The sequence below is a fragment of the Xenopus laevis genome, chromosome 9_10S (genome assembly GCF_017654675.1).
Source record: "Xenopus laevis strain J_2021 chromosome 9_10S, Xenopus_laevis_v10.1, whole genome shotgun sequence".
NCBI lineage: Eukaryota > Metazoa > Chordata > Amphibia > Anura > Pipidae > Xenopus > Xenopus laevis.
In genome coordinates, this window is record NC_054388.1 from 5,899,582 (window position 1) to 5,914,975 (window position 15,394).

The 15,394-nt window shown below is 41.4% G+C and overlaps 1 protein-coding gene across 2 annotated transcripts in view; it reads left to right on the forward strand.

Annotated features, from left to right (window-relative positions):
* Window positions 1-13,414: 13,414 nt before the first annotated feature.
* Window positions 13,415-15,394, forward strand: part of mrc2.S (mannose receptor C type 2 S homeolog) — a 33,827-nt gene continuing 31,847 nt past the window's right edge. The window contains exon 1 of one of the 2 annotated variants that reach the window (XM_018238109.2): window positions 13,415-13,643. In XM_018238109.2, the coding sequence (XP_018093598.1) occupies window positions 13,535-13,643 (109 nt within the window). In that variant the 5' untranslated portion in view covers window positions 13,415-13,534. The remainder of the gene's footprint in view (window positions 13,644-15,394) is intronic. The other variant, XM_018238108.2, reaches the window with a different exon arrangement.

The following is a 15,394-nucleotide window of genomic DNA, read 5'->3' on the forward strand; positions in this document are numbered from 1 at the left end:
CTCTTTAAAAAAAACTTTGACTCCATACTTCGCCACATGTAGGGCCCTTACTCACTGGCGTTCTGACCTGCGCTCCCCTGCGTTCCGTTTTTTGGCGTTCAGCCGCAGGGGAGCGCAGGAATAGACGCCTGTCATTATTTCAAATGGGGCTGTACTCACTCAGGCGCGTGTAGGCGCCGAACGCAGAAAAAATGCAGCATGTTGCGTCTCAACCTGCGTTCGGCGCCTACACGCGCCTGAGTGAGTACAGCCCCATTTGAAATAATGACATGCGTCTATTCCTGCGCTCCCCTGCGGGTGAACGCCAAAAAACGGAACGCAGGGGAGCGCAGGTCAGAACGCCAGTGAGTAAGAGCCCTTAAGCTACCGAAGTGCAATGTTAGCCTATGGGGACCTTCCAGAGCACTTTTCTAAGTTTTTTTGATCGAATAAAAATCATTCGATCGATCGCTTAAAATCGTTCGAATCGTGTGATTTTTATTCGAACGTTCAATCGAACGTTTTGAGCTAAAATTTTACTTCGAGTGTCGAATTTGAGGGTTTTTTAACCCTCGAAATTCGACCCTTGATTAATCTGCTCCTAGGAATTTCCAAACGTTGTCCGATTTATTCCTTTGTAGGCCAAATGGATGGATAGTAAGAGGGACTATAGACAGTATATCCGCCTATCTATGTCCCTCCGCAGACAAGAGTTTTAAACAAACCCTATAACTAAATAAACCAGTATCCAAAGTGTGATTTTGTTCTCTTTGTCTGAAAATACTTTTTAGCAGGGGCATAATTCATTGATGTCTTATAATAATAATAATAATAATAATAATAATAATAATAATAATGCCATGAATTAAAAAAAGCCCTTTGGAATGGATGATGCACATTACTGTGTAATACTTATCTGGACACACTTACATATTCCTTTCTGTAGTGTTAAATTAAAATCATAAAATCCGATTTTCAGAATTTTTACTCTTTCTCCACTAGAGGGAGATCTCTGCCCATTGCATTGCAGTGTAGCCTCTTGCCTCGTACCAATTCTGCTGTTTATTTTCCAGTTTGCTGGGTGCTTTTTTTGAAACGGTCGCTATTGCATGCTGTTCAACATAATCACTTTGATTTACAGGCATTTTTGTGGTTGTATAAGTGTAATCAAGTTAACTTCCTCTCCATAAAGAAGCAGCAGTCCTGTCATGCTTTATGGCTGAAATTCTATCTTTATAAGGCTAAAATCCTGCAATGTTATACACAGTTGGTCTCCTTCTACAATGGCCTGAATGTTGGGTAAGGGTAGTGTAACACAATGTGGATCACAGGCCGACAATCCTTTCTTCTACTGCTATTGCTCCGTTTGCACCCGGAAACATTGCCATTGCTCTGGTGCAGGAAGATGTAGCAGGTTTTGGCCAGAAAATGCATATTTGCAGCACTGGTGAGGGGTAGTTTCCATTTATGTAGATGGCATATAGCATCTTCATTGCCAGCAGAAAATAAACCATGTGAAACCTTTGACTTCCTAGTACAGGTATGAGTTATCCATAAAGTTCCTGAATTATGGAAAGGCCGTCTCCCATAGACTCCATTTTATCCAAATTATCCACATTTTTAAACCGATTTGATTTGACTCTGTAATAATAAAACAGTAGTTTGTACTTGATCCCAACTAAGATGTAATTAATCCTTAATAATAACAGAACCAGCCTATTGGGTTTATTTCATGTTTACATGATTTTCTAGGCTCTATTCTATAAATTGGATTACAGCATAACCAGTTCCATTCCTGAATAAAAGGTGTACAAACCCGTAGCAACCATCCTGCATATATTTTATTTTTTTAGTACTACAGGTATGAGGCCTGTTATACAGAATTCTCGGGACCTGAGGTTTTCTGGATAATGGATCTTTCCATAATTTTCACCTTCATACCTTAAGTCTATTAGAAAGACATTTAAATATTAAATAAACCCAATAGGCTGGTTTTGCTTCCAATAAGGATTAATTATATCTTAGTTGGGATCACGTACAAGCGACTGTTTTATTATTACACAGAAAAAGGAAATAATTTTTTAAAAATTTGGATAAAAGGGTGTCTATGGGAGACAGCCTTTCCATAATTCGAAGGTTTCTGGATAATGGGTTTCTGGGTAATGGATACCATACCTGTATAACTATAAGGGGCTCACTTGGAGACCGTAACTATCAAATTTCTTGATTGTTTAATAAACACATTGGGGTTGCTGGACTACAATTCCAAATAATTTTTTTTAAATTAAATGATTAAAATTTTTAATTTTTTAAATTATATTTAATCCTGGGAGTTGTAGTCCAACACTATCTGGGGACCTAAGCTTAAATGACATGTAAAGGCAAAAAAATAAAAACCCCTTTTTAATTTCTTTAATGAAAAAGAAACCTATCTCCAATATACTTTAATTAAAAAAAATGTACCGTTTTTATAAGAAACCTGACTGTATGCAGTGAAATTCTCCCTTCATTTACTGCTGTGGATAGGAATAGTCAGACGGTCCCTAACTGCTCTGCAGGGAAACAATCATACTTATGTACAGCAGGGGGAGCCCCCACCTTACTTCCCAGCCATGCAGAACTCAAGCAGCTTTGTTTGTTTCCCTGTAGAGCAGTCGGCGACTGTGTAGAGATTTGTATTGGATTTTATTTTTGCCTTTACATCCCCTTTACTGTTTCCAACTCCAGCTGCAGGGACAAAGATCATGGAGCCAGATTTAAACAGATAAACTGGGATTCTATTTGGAGGATTATTTTGCTGCAGCCACTGGTTCTGCAGAGTTGGAGAAAGTTTGTATTAAACAATACAAAAACTATAAAATCCACATTAGATTACATGACAACACAGGACCCAGTGCAGTCTGTATATTCTGATTATTAATCAGTCTTGCTGTATCGGCTTCTGGCAGATATTATTTGACTTGTGCTGTTTTGATCATTTATGACGATCCCTAAGCAGCCCAGACCACACTGAGCATGTGCACAGTCTTGGTCTTGCAAAGATGTATAACAAAGTTACAAGATGGTGACCCCCTGTGGCCAACTTTTAAAGCATAAATCATTTGTTTGATTAGGCTTGTGGTGCAGTAAGTTCATGTTTATGTTTAGTATACAAAATACAGCATTTCTAGCCTTATTCTATTTTACACTTTACTTCCCCTTTAAGAAACAGAGAGACTCCATTTATAGAAACTGGTAAAATACAGTTAACAGAGTCATAACTGGGGAAAATGATGCCTTCAGCATTTTCTTTCCTTAATGTTTTTTTTTTATGTAGGGATTAGTAAGAGAAATATTTACGTATGTTGCACAGTGGGGGGAAAGATCTGAAAGGGGTTTATTTTTATCTTATTTATATAGCACCACAAAATATCCAGCTTTTCAAAAGCTACAGCATTAGCAGCTAAAGGAGCCCCAGAAAACAGGAGGGTAACAATCGTTTATTCCTGGAAATAAAGGAAAATGATCTTCTTTTAATGTTTTAGTTACCAGCACTGAGAAGCAGTAAAGAAATGAAGTGCACTATCACATTGATCCCAGATCCAAATCAACCCCACAATTTAAAGCGACAGTGCCGCCATATATTGTGGCAAATAGTAGCTCTATTTATTTATATAACATTGTATTCTAATACAGGTAGGGGATTCGTTATCCAGAAAGCTCCATATTACAGAAACCCGTCTTCCATAGACTCCATTTTATCCAGATAAAATAATCCACATTTTAAAAAATAATTTTCTTTTTCTGTGTAATAATAAAACAGTAACTTGTACTTGATCCCAACTAAGATATAATTAATCCTTATTGGAGGCAAAACCAGCCTATTGGGTTTATTTAATGTTTACATGATTTTCTAGTAGAGGAAGATCCACATTACGGAAATCCTCAAAACACCAGGTCCTGAGCATTCTGGTCACCATCTAAACCTTTTTTCAGTTTCGTTGTTTTCCGATTGGTCACCAGAAACGAAGACTTTTTTTCAATTGTTTTCCATTTCTTATTCTTTACAGTTTTTCAAAATGGAAGTTTGATGTCCCCGGGCAGCTCAGTGATCCAGGTGCAGATTCTGAACTGTTAGGGGGTTATTTATCAAAATCCGAATTTATTTCAATATTTTCTGCTACAAACTCTTATTTAATATTACATTTCCAGAATATTTGCTTTGCAGGAAAAAAAAACTAATTTTTGGACTTTTCATCTGATTGTCACGATTTTTTCGGATTTTTTCATCCGATTTTTCAAGATTTTTTCGGAATTTTCACCGGAAAACCCAGAAAGCTTCGGGGTATTGCACAAAACCCAGCGCACATCAAAAAATCATTGGAACTTTTCAGATTCAGACTTTTCCATCCTCAGGGTTTAATAAATGCCAAAAAATTTGTTTTGTTTTTTTTTAAAGTCTGATTTTATTTAAAAAATCATGAATTTTTCGTGATTTGTGCATTCGGAGTTTAGTACATAACCCCCTTACAGTTTGCTCCATTAATTGATCCATTCCTCAGCAGCAGCAGCTGTGAGCGGGAGGGATATTAGAAACTTTTGTATGAATTCTAACAGCTGCCTTTAATGAAACTCAAAAATTCTGCTCAGTGGTGGAGTCCTGCGCGGGTCCATTTTTTGAAACCTGCACCCGCAACCCGAACCTGCAATCTGAAATTTGACCCACATGTTTCAACTACTCGACCCGCAATAGGCCGACTAACCTTCCGACCTGGGGGGCGTCACATTTGCCCGGAAGTGACATCACTCCGGTGCCGAATCCTCCCTAAAAAATTAAAAACTGGAAGAACCACAAGGGTTTTGGGGAGGGATCAAGCCTGCACCTTTGTTGGTTACCCATGGACAGCCCAAATGGCCAAGGAATCGTGGACTTTTTGCCCAAAACGAAACCCAACCACTTTGCAGGTATTCCGCAGGGAGCCCGACCTGATGCAGGACTCTACTCAGCAGAGCCAAGGTTAAGAAATGGATCAACTAATGTATATTTGATAACAGTTTATATAGTCGCGAGAGAGAGCTGCTTTAGAAAGATACAAATTAAAACGTACAACTTCAATGCTAAAATAGAAAATAGGAATTAATTGGAAATTTATTAAATTCTGATGCTAATTGCACTGGTTTCTGTGCTGCCATGTAGTAATTATGTGTATTAATTACTAATCAGCCTTATATTGTGACATTTCTATTCTATGTGTACTGTATATTGTGAGTGGCTCCCTAAGCTCAGTAAGTGACAGCAGCACAGAGCATGTGCAGTGAATCAGCAGAAAAGAAGATGGGGAGCTACTGGGGCATCTTTGGAGACACAGATCTTTACTGCTAAAGGGCTGTGGTTGCCTTGGGCTGGTACAGAAGCACAAAACATCATGTACAACACATCTAGCTACTTCTTTAGTTTAACTTTCCTTGTCCTTTAAATGTTAAAGGGATACTGTCATGGGAAAAAAACATTTTTTTCAAAATGAATCAGTTAATAGTACTGCTCCAGCAGAATTCTGCGCTGAAATCCATTTCTCAAAAGAGCAAACAGATTTTTTTATATTCAATTTTGAAATCTGACAGGGGGCTAGACATTTTGTCAATTTCCCAGCTGCCCTGGTCATGTGACTTGTGCCTGCACTTTAGGAGAGAAATGCTTTCTGGCAGGCTGCTGTTTTTCCTTCTCAATGTAACTGAATGTGTCTCAGTGGGACCTGGATTTTACTATTGAGTGCTGTTCTTAGATCTACCAGGCAGCTGTTATCTTGTGTTAGGGAGCTGCTATCTGGTTACCTTCCCACTATTCTTTTGTTTGGCTTCTGGGGGGAAGGGAGGGGGGTTATATCACTCCAACTTGAAGTACAGCAGTAAAGAGTGATTGAAGTTTATCAGAGCACAAGTCACATGACTTGGGGCAGCTGGGAAATCAAATCTAGGCCGGCACAGACAGCCCATCTGTCCTACACCAGATCACTAGAGAAGTTGGTATCCCTTCCCTCCACACAGCTTTGCCATTGGATCAAGCAGCATTGGATCAAGGCATTTTCTTTTTTTAATTGGTAATTTTTCCATTTATTATATAGGTACCCATGACCCGCCCCTTAAAGCTGTCTCCATAGACATTGGTGTCTATATGGTATATACAGCCCTGCATATGATTCCCAGAGAACTGCAGAAGGGCACAGGTCGGACACTGTTTTCCACGCTATGTTTCATTGGTTGTTTGCCTATATGACACTCATTGGGGTATATTTATAAAAGAGTGAAGTTAGAGAGTGAAACTCCGCCACTCTCCAATTATTTTTGAAAGAGTATTTATCTATAGTGATGGGTGAATCTGTTCCCATTTCGCTTTGCCGAACAATTCGCCGAAACGCTTTAAAGCCATTGGGCGTCAAAATAATTTTGATGCGTGACAATTTTGAAGTGACTATTTTATCCAAATGCATTAAAGTCAATTGGCGTCCGAATAGAAATGAATGGAGAGTGGCGGAATTTCACTCTAGAGGACTGTGGCGACCTCTAACTTCACTCATTGATAAATATACCCCCAGTCAGTTTTTGCATGATGTATCCTTTTTCTGTTGGTTAAGGCTTTGTATGAACTATCCTTTTCTGATTGGTCATCACCCCTATAAAAAGTTTGTATAGGGTTGGGACCACTAGCCTATGAGTAAGTGCCCATTTGGCACGAAACACGTTCGGCTATACACGTCCTAATAAATACTTTTTAAATTATAACTATTATTTTGCTACTGCGCCTATTAATTGCAGTCTTTTGCTTTTGCACAGGTAGGACACCCCTATTTTCCTTGGACAATGAGACACTGCTATAAATGAAGGGGCACTGGCAGCTTTATTGGAGTAACGGAGAGAGCTGGTAGTCAGGAATGCTTCTCCCATGGGGGATAGGGATGCTACTATTAAGGTCAGTGGGTTACCCAACATTAACTGTCCCATATGGCAGCCAGACACTGTACGACAGAATAACCAGTGGAATCCTGGTCTCTATATACTGGAGTGGAGGGGGGTTAACTTGGCCTGTTGCACGCTCCACATCTGTTTCAGACATTACAAATCCCATCCAAACCGTTTTTTTTTTTTTCTTTCTCTGCCCTATATCTCACAGCAAGGGAACGCTCAGCCAAATTCTGCAGAGGTCTGTATATTTTTTATGTTTGTGCAAGGAGAGCTATGGAGCATATTATCATCAGGGGCTGGGATCCATTTGAGGTGTAAAGGAAGGGGAGGGGGGTCATTGGAATTTGGGAAAATAAAAAGCAGGATCTCTGCAAAAGTGACTGTGTTCCCTCTCTAACAGCCCCCCCCCCGCCCGCCCCATCCCAACATCTCCATCTGGTTTTAATATACCATTATTTCAATCCATGAAGGAAGCCAAAGAGGGGGAGGAAAGGAGAGAAGGAAAGCTTCCTGTAACAATTCAGCAGGGGGTGAACTGGCTCACATTGCTCTGCAAGGGATTACATGCACTTTATAGGGGATAGGGAAACAAAATTACTTTTCGCCTGTATGGGGCTTGCCAGCATGTACAGTAGATAGATGGGTTGGCTGGTGCTCTCTAATATGAGCCTTTGGACAGGCCATGTTATTATAGGATACCGACTCCCTTTAAAACCCTCACATACCTTACAATACAGGCCCTAGGGGACCACACAATAAACACTGTGATACTTTATTCACCAGAAGATCCTTCCAGTAGGCACAAGGACATCCATTCATTTGAAGAAAGGAGGTTACTTCTCTGGAAAATGGTCTGTTACAGTGAGAGCTGTGATGTAGGGGAATTCTCTCCCTCAAGTAATTGTGCTGGTAGATACATTAGACAGCTTCAAGAAGGGGTCGGGTACCTTTGAGCTTCAAGAAGGGGTCGGGTACCTTTGAGCTTCAAGAAGGGGTCGGGTACCTTTGAGCTTCAAGAAGGGGTCGGGTACCTTTGAGCTTCAAGAAGGGGTCGGGTACCTTTGAGCTTCAAGAAGGGGTCGGGTACCTTTGAGCTTCAAGAAGGGGTCGGGTACCTTTGAGCTTCAAGAAGGGGTCGGGTACCTTTGAGCTTCAAGAAGGGGTCGGGTACCTTTGAGCTTCAAGAAAGGGTCGGGTACCTTTGAGCTTCAAGAAGGGGTCCGGGTACCTTTGAGCTTCAAGAAGGAGTCGGGTACCTTTGAGCTTCAAGAAGGGGTCAGGTAACTTTGAGCTTCAAGAAGGAGTCTGGTACCTTTGAGCTTTAAGAAGGGGTCGGGTACCTTTGAGCTTCAAGAAGGGGTTGGGTACCTTTGAGCTTCAAGAAGGAGTCTGGTACCTTTGAGCTTTACGAAGGGGTCGGGTACGTTTGAGCTTCAAGAAGGTGTCGGGTACCATTGAGCTTCAAGAACGGGTCAGGTACCTTTGAGCTTTAAGAAGGGGTTGAGTATCTTTGTAGAAAGGGAGAAAATGCAGGGTCACTGAGCCTTATGCAGGGACTGGTCTGATTGCCCTGTTGGGGTCAGAAAGGTTTTTTTCCCCCACTAAGGCAAATTAGAGAGGCTTCAAATGTTTTTTTTTTTTGCTTCCCTTTGGATCAGCTAGCAGTTAGGCAGGTTTTATAGACAAACAGACAAGTTAATGGGGTATGTGTCCTTTTTTCAAACTCTTGTATGTATGTATGTATGTATGTATGTATGTATGTATTGTATATAACATCCACTGAGGCTTTGCAGTCATTTTTTAAAAATATAAAACTGCGGGATATATTACATTGCTCTTGTAACAGCTGGGCGGCAACCCTAAGCAATAATAAGCAAATGAAGTTACGTATGTGGCGGTATTACTGGGATAAGGTGACAACCACGAGGATAGATAATTGCCTAGGGCAAGTGACCCTTGAGATGTTATCATGTATTTAGAAATAAACAAAAGACATGTAGGCCACACCCCCAATTTGCCTTGGTCTTTGCCAGTTATGTCTCCTCTCACTTTCCCTGACCCTTTTGATACTTGCAGTTTGTAACTGCCTCATCTAAATTTGACCATTCGGAGCTGTAACTTTAGGGAAACCTGCCAAATAAAAGGGGGCCTGGGCAATGATTGGCAGGTGTGTATTATTATTATTTAACTATATTACAGTAGTATAGTATTTGTTTATCTCTGTCTCCCCCTCCATCATAGATTGTAAGTTCTTCGGGACAAACTCCTCATTCCAATGTTTGTTTCTAAACCCTGTGCAATGTGGTGCTATATAAATAAATAAACACAATGTAGTATTATTCCTTCCTTCCTAAGTATACTAGAAAATCCTGTAAACATAGGCTAATAGACTGGTTTTGCCTCCAATAAGGATTAATTGTATCTTAGTTTGGATCAAGTACGAGCTACTGTTATTATTGTTATAAAAATAATTTTATGAAAATGATCCAAATTTTTAAAAATGGAGTCTATAGGAAACGGCCTTTCCATAATTTTGAGCTTTCCGGTTTCAATATCGGTATTAAGGAGTCCGAGAAGCAGTAATTTGTTTTCTCTTCACCGTAATCCAATGTATTTGTGTTTAAGGTAATAGCAAACACTGAAAATTCACCATCTGTTTTGGGCAGCTGCCAAAATACTTCTTCTAGGTCCATGTAACAGCACACACACGCCCAAATTCACAGACGCTCCAATAAAGAATTCTGTGCATTGGAATTAGTGGAAGCAGAAGGACAGTGTCAAGCTACAGTGCGGGCGAGACACAGACACGGAATAAACATGGAATTGTGTACATTTCACTGACGGCTAAAGAGAACCAAACCAGCTGGAGCCCAGATTTAATAGTTATAATCATTTAGAAAACAGCTCTGAGAGCCTTCTGGGCATCATCACAATCAGACAAAACTCAACTTTATACTGAGTTTTAACTGTGGCAGATTGATAGACCAGAAGATATAACAGGAGTCATGACAATATACTATATATACCAGAAGTGTCGGACTGGCCCACCGGGATACCAGGAAAACTCCCGGTGGGCCAAAGTGGTCCTTCATACTGCTAAACCTACTGGCCTATTTCATGGCCATTCCCTATTATATAAGAACAAAGAGGCTAAATAGATGTAATGTAAAAGATGTAAAGAAGACAAACTAGGAGAATAGAGGTTGATTGAGGAGATGAAGAATATTGTTACTGAGAGAGGCCCCTGGTCTAAGGTTTTATGGTGGGCCCCAGGTCTAAGGTTTTTGGGTGGGCCCCTGGTGTCCCAGTCCGACACTGTATACCAGTACCAGGGAGTCCAACAGAAGGAGAAAACTTTCTCAGGGACTTGCCTGTTCCGGATCCAAATGCTTTATCCTGTCCCAAATGTGCCACTTGGAAAGGAGTATCTTTTGGGGTTGACAGAATGACACGCATATATACTATAGGTAAGGATAGAACCTAGGACACGAGTTGCAACAATCTTTAGTCAGTGAAGGTCAAGATTTAGATGTATCCCTTTCTGGTTCTTCCTAAATCTATTTCACAGTTACCAGATGTTACTTATTAACCACACTTTTTTATGAGCAGAAGTAGCCTGACCAAACTTTGGGTGCTTGAACCCCAAAAAGTCCCAAAACCAGGGAGATACGTACAGTATATGTTAGGTGTGCCTAACATGTTTTATTCATAGGGACACAGTGGTGCCTTGGCCCCATGAAAAGTAATGAAGCCTATTTCTATTTATTGGCTAAACCTTATGGAGTGTGACCTGGAGGAAGAGCAACATTTGTACGTGACATTATCAGTTCAATTACAGTTTGGGGACCATCGTGTTCACATATCCCAGGCTCCTCTCCTTGCTAAACACATCAAAGAGATTGTTAATGTCAAGTGGTCACTTCACACCCTCCTGCCAGATCTCAGGAATTTACATTCCCTACTGTTTGTATCACTGCAATATACTGTGTTCTCAGATTATTTTGCTGAACCAGCTTGTGTATAGGGCTGCCTTCACTGCGGCACCTACACTATTCTCTACAGTTTTAACTACAGGGAGTTTAGTTCCTGACCAATTTATTTGTGTGGGAACTGGGAAGGGGAAAGTGATTGACCCAGACCTGCAAGCCAAAAGGCTACCTCTAGCTTCCAACCAACTGGGGCTCATTTATCAACACTGGGCAAATTTGCCCATGGGCAGTTACCCATAGCAACCAATCGGTGATTAGCTTTGTAAAGCCAGCTGCAAGTAGAACAATGAATGCAACAATTTGATTGGTTGCCATGGGTTAACGCCCATGGGCAAATTTACCCAGTCTTGATAAATGACCCCCACTGACTTCAGGCAAGCAGAGGGTTGGGTTGTATTTAATGCATGGTTAGGGTTAAGAATTTAAGGAAAATACTTTTAGTTTGGTTAAACCCACCCCTAAAAGTTTTTTTTGTGAGGTTTTAAGTCTGATTTTGGATTAGCAATATTTGTAGTGATTTAGGAGGCATTGTTGCTTTAAAACATCAGCTTTTTCTATTTGAAAATAAATGTGAAGGACAGGACTCCACGGACGTTTCCGGCGTGATCGATGCGCAAAAACGCTGATTGATATGACAAAAAGGTTCTACACAGCTTTTAGAATAATATCGGCTACTACACCTGGTGTTCAGTAAGAAGGAATAAGATATCAGCTCCCAAACAAGTCCAAAAGTGGCCAAAGCTTTCTCACACTTAGGGCAGGACTCCACGGACGATGCACAAAACGCAGCGTCTGCATCCGACAGTCATGTCGCGTCGCATCAACAATGGGACATGATCCAACAATAGAATTACTTACCTTATTTCTGTCGCATTCGATGTGACGCCTGCGTTTTTGCGCAGTGTGCCGGCTCGCGTCGGAATCGTCAGTGGAGTAAATGGCCAGAACAAGGGGTAGGCAGAAAAGGCACCTGCCTAGGGCACAACAATGGGGGGTACTGGGTAGGTACCTGGGCAGTCATGGTCGCACTGGGCCAGCGGCACCCCGGGAAAAAACCCGGTGGGGCCCCGGCGGCCTAGACCCGCTCCGTGCACTGGACCGCCGCTTACCTCCCTCATTGACCCCGGCCATGATACGCATTAAAAGGTACAAAGGCAGGCAAGTGCGCAAGTTTGGAGGTTTGCGGCTGAGATGGGGTGCCTGGCAGGTTGAGAGGGTCGAGCGGGTTAGGGGCGACCTCGATGCTCCTCTGGCAAATTTACTAAAGGGCGAAGTGGCTAACGCTGGTGAAAATTCGCCAGTGTGACGTCATTTCGGCACTTCGCCGATTTACGAATGGGCGCTGGCATAATTTTGCTAGCGAAGGAGATAGACTCTTCGCACGCTAACGCCAGGCGATTTTCTCTCTGGCGAAAGAGCGTTACTAAGCAAATTCACAAAGTTTTTGATTTTACTGCCATCGCCAGACTTGCCTTCGCCACCTCAGACCAGGCGAAGTGCAATGGCGTACGTGTCTACTTTTCAGGGTGATAGGCTGCAAAAGTGCGTAAATAATTTTAAAGGGTACCCGGCTTCCCCCCTACATTTCCTTACATATGGCACATAGACTATATAGTGGGCTCATGTGTAGGGCAATATAACAACTTTATTTTATTTTATTAAGATTCCCTGGCCTTGTGTAATGTTATGTATTTGCTGCAACATATACGTCCATTGTACTTTAACTGCACGCCGTATGCAAATTAGCCAACGCTAGCGCAACTTCGAACTGCTGATCGTATTATCACTAGCGCAACTTCGCAAGCGTTCAGTACCCAGTGCGCAACTTCGGATCTTTGTGAATTAGCGTTGTCCAGGTGAATTTATGCCTGGCGAAGTGTTGTGATGTGTGCAAAACCAGCGCTGGTGGATTTTCGGTGGTAAGTCAATTTACCCCTAAGTAGGGTTGCCACCTTTTCTGTAAAAAAATACCGGCTTTCCTATATTCTTGCCGTTTTTTCCTATTAATAACATTGGCATCATGCATAATTTTTACCGGCCAGGCCGTTAAAATACCGGCCAGCTGGCAACCCTACCCTTAAGTTTCTTTTTCTGGCTGTTCAGTGCAGAGAAAAACGGGACTTTCCAGTACAAACGAGGGAGTGCAGGTTGAGCTGTCAAAAGAGGGACTGTCCCTCTAAAAACGGGACAGTTGGGAGGGAGGCAACAATGGTAACATAGAAACCCCCTGCAATGCTCCTCACTCAGCCACGTTGCACAGCACTCCTGTACATGGGAAAGTGTTCACCAGTCATCAACAACAAACATGAGTTCTAGTAACTGCACCGTGGGTACTTTTCTTTGGGCTTTACTCTGGCACAGGCCGGGGCAGTGGGATGGAATAGGACTCTGGTGAGGAGTCACTAAAACTTTTTTTTTTTTTCAATCTTCCCCCAGTTTTTCCCACTTGCTTGCGTAATGTCTGATCCAGCCCTTTTGCTTCAGCAGTCGCAGAAGCCCAGACATACAAGAGCTTTTCATCTACTCCCTTTCCCCTCCCAGATTTCCCTCCTCCTTCCCCCCCCCCACTCATCTGTGCCGTTTCACCCCTCCATCCTTTTGCAGCAGCTCTGTAGGTTAGTATTAGAATGCATTGCTGCAGCAGACATCTAGCTGCCTTCCACTGGATCTGCCTCCTTATCCAATGCTGCTGCTTGGTCTCTGCCTCTGATTTGCAACTTACAAGTCCCATTGGAGGTAAGTCTGAACTTGCCGTGGGCTCATGTCTCTGTGCCAACCCAGCCCGGGGGCTTCTCGTGCCCCTCTGCATGCTCCACTTGTGTTTGGGAATGTTAATTTATTTCATTGTTCTTTAAACAGATGCGTGACTTCCTCTGCATCCCCCAGAATAAAGTGGCACAAACAGGAATATTTGGGGTGGCAGAGAGGTGGCCTAGTGTAGAGACAGAGGGAAAATAGGAGAGTGAGACTTTGCAGATTTGAGTAGAAGCAGATGTGAATTGGACAGTTTCATGTTAGAATGGGGGAGGTGTACCAGAAACTCAGACATCAGGAAAAAAAAAAAACAGAGAAAGATATGTAGAAGGAGGGTTTCTAAAAATCGGTCAACCACCCTCACCTCCTACCAAATGCAAGGGCCCCGGTTTCGGCACAGCTTTTGGGTCACTTTTATATATTTGTATGCCTTAATACACACTCCCGCACTATTGCTCAACACTTTTTATAGAAGTGTTTTCATATCGCTGTTTTTAATAACTTTATTTCAGGTATTGGACCTGTTATCCAGAATGCTCAGGACCTGGGGTGTTCATGCCTTTAAACTACTAGTCATATAAACGTTAAACCCAATAGGCTGGTTTTGCTTCCAGTAAGGATCAATTATATCTTAGTTGGGATCAAGTACAAGGTTCTGTTTTAAATAGTGTAAGAAGGAAATAGTATTAAACTATTTGGATTATTTGATTATAATTGAGTCTATGGGAAAGCAGCCTTTCCATAATTCAGAGCTTTCTGGAAAATGGGTTTCCAGATAACGGATGTTACATTGGACTTTTCAATCTGGGCACCTAAAAAATGGGTCCTGATATTTTTTTTTTTGCCACCTTTCTTCGCCCATTGGCTCTGAGATGAGCGGCGCAGAACTGAGCTATTTTCTTTTATTTATTTATTTTTATTTATTTTTTTAGCAAGAATCCCCAGCTCCTTGGCTACTACGTCAGCTCTGATATTCTGCTCTCATTCTTTCTAGTTTTCTGTTCATTTCCTTGCATTTCTATTCCGCCTTCGCTAACAGATTATTTTAGGGCCCAGGAGCAATAGGAAGCCCAGCGAGTTACTGACTGATAAGCAATTTCAGTGGGGGGTCATTTATAAACACTGGGTAATTGGCACATGGGCAGTTACCCATAGCAACCAATCAGATGTTTGCTTTCATTGTTTGCCTTGCAGCTGGCTGAAAAAAAGCTACCCACTGATTGGTTGCTATGGGTTACTGCCCAGGTGCATATTTGCCCAGTGTTTATAAATGATCCCCAGTATGTATTTTTGAAAAAATATTAGTTAATTAAAGTATTTATTCTAACTGGGATTAGGGTTGCCACCTGGCCAATGTTTTATGGCTGATCCCAATGTTATTAATAGGGAAAAAAGATAAATATATAGGAAGGTCAGTGATCCCAATGTTATTAATAGGGAATAAAGATAAATATATAGGAAGGTCAGTGATCCCAATGTTATTAATAGGGAATAAAGATAAATATATAGGAAGGTCAGTGATCCCAATGTTATTAATAGGAATAAAGATAAATATATAGGAAGGTCAGTGATCCCAATGTTATTAATAGGGAATAAAGATAAATATATAGGAAGGTCAGTGATCCCAATGTTATTAATAGGGAATAAAGATAAATATATAGGAAGGTCAGTGATCCCAATGTTATTAATAGGGAATAAATATAAATATATAGGAAGGTCAGTGATCCCAATGT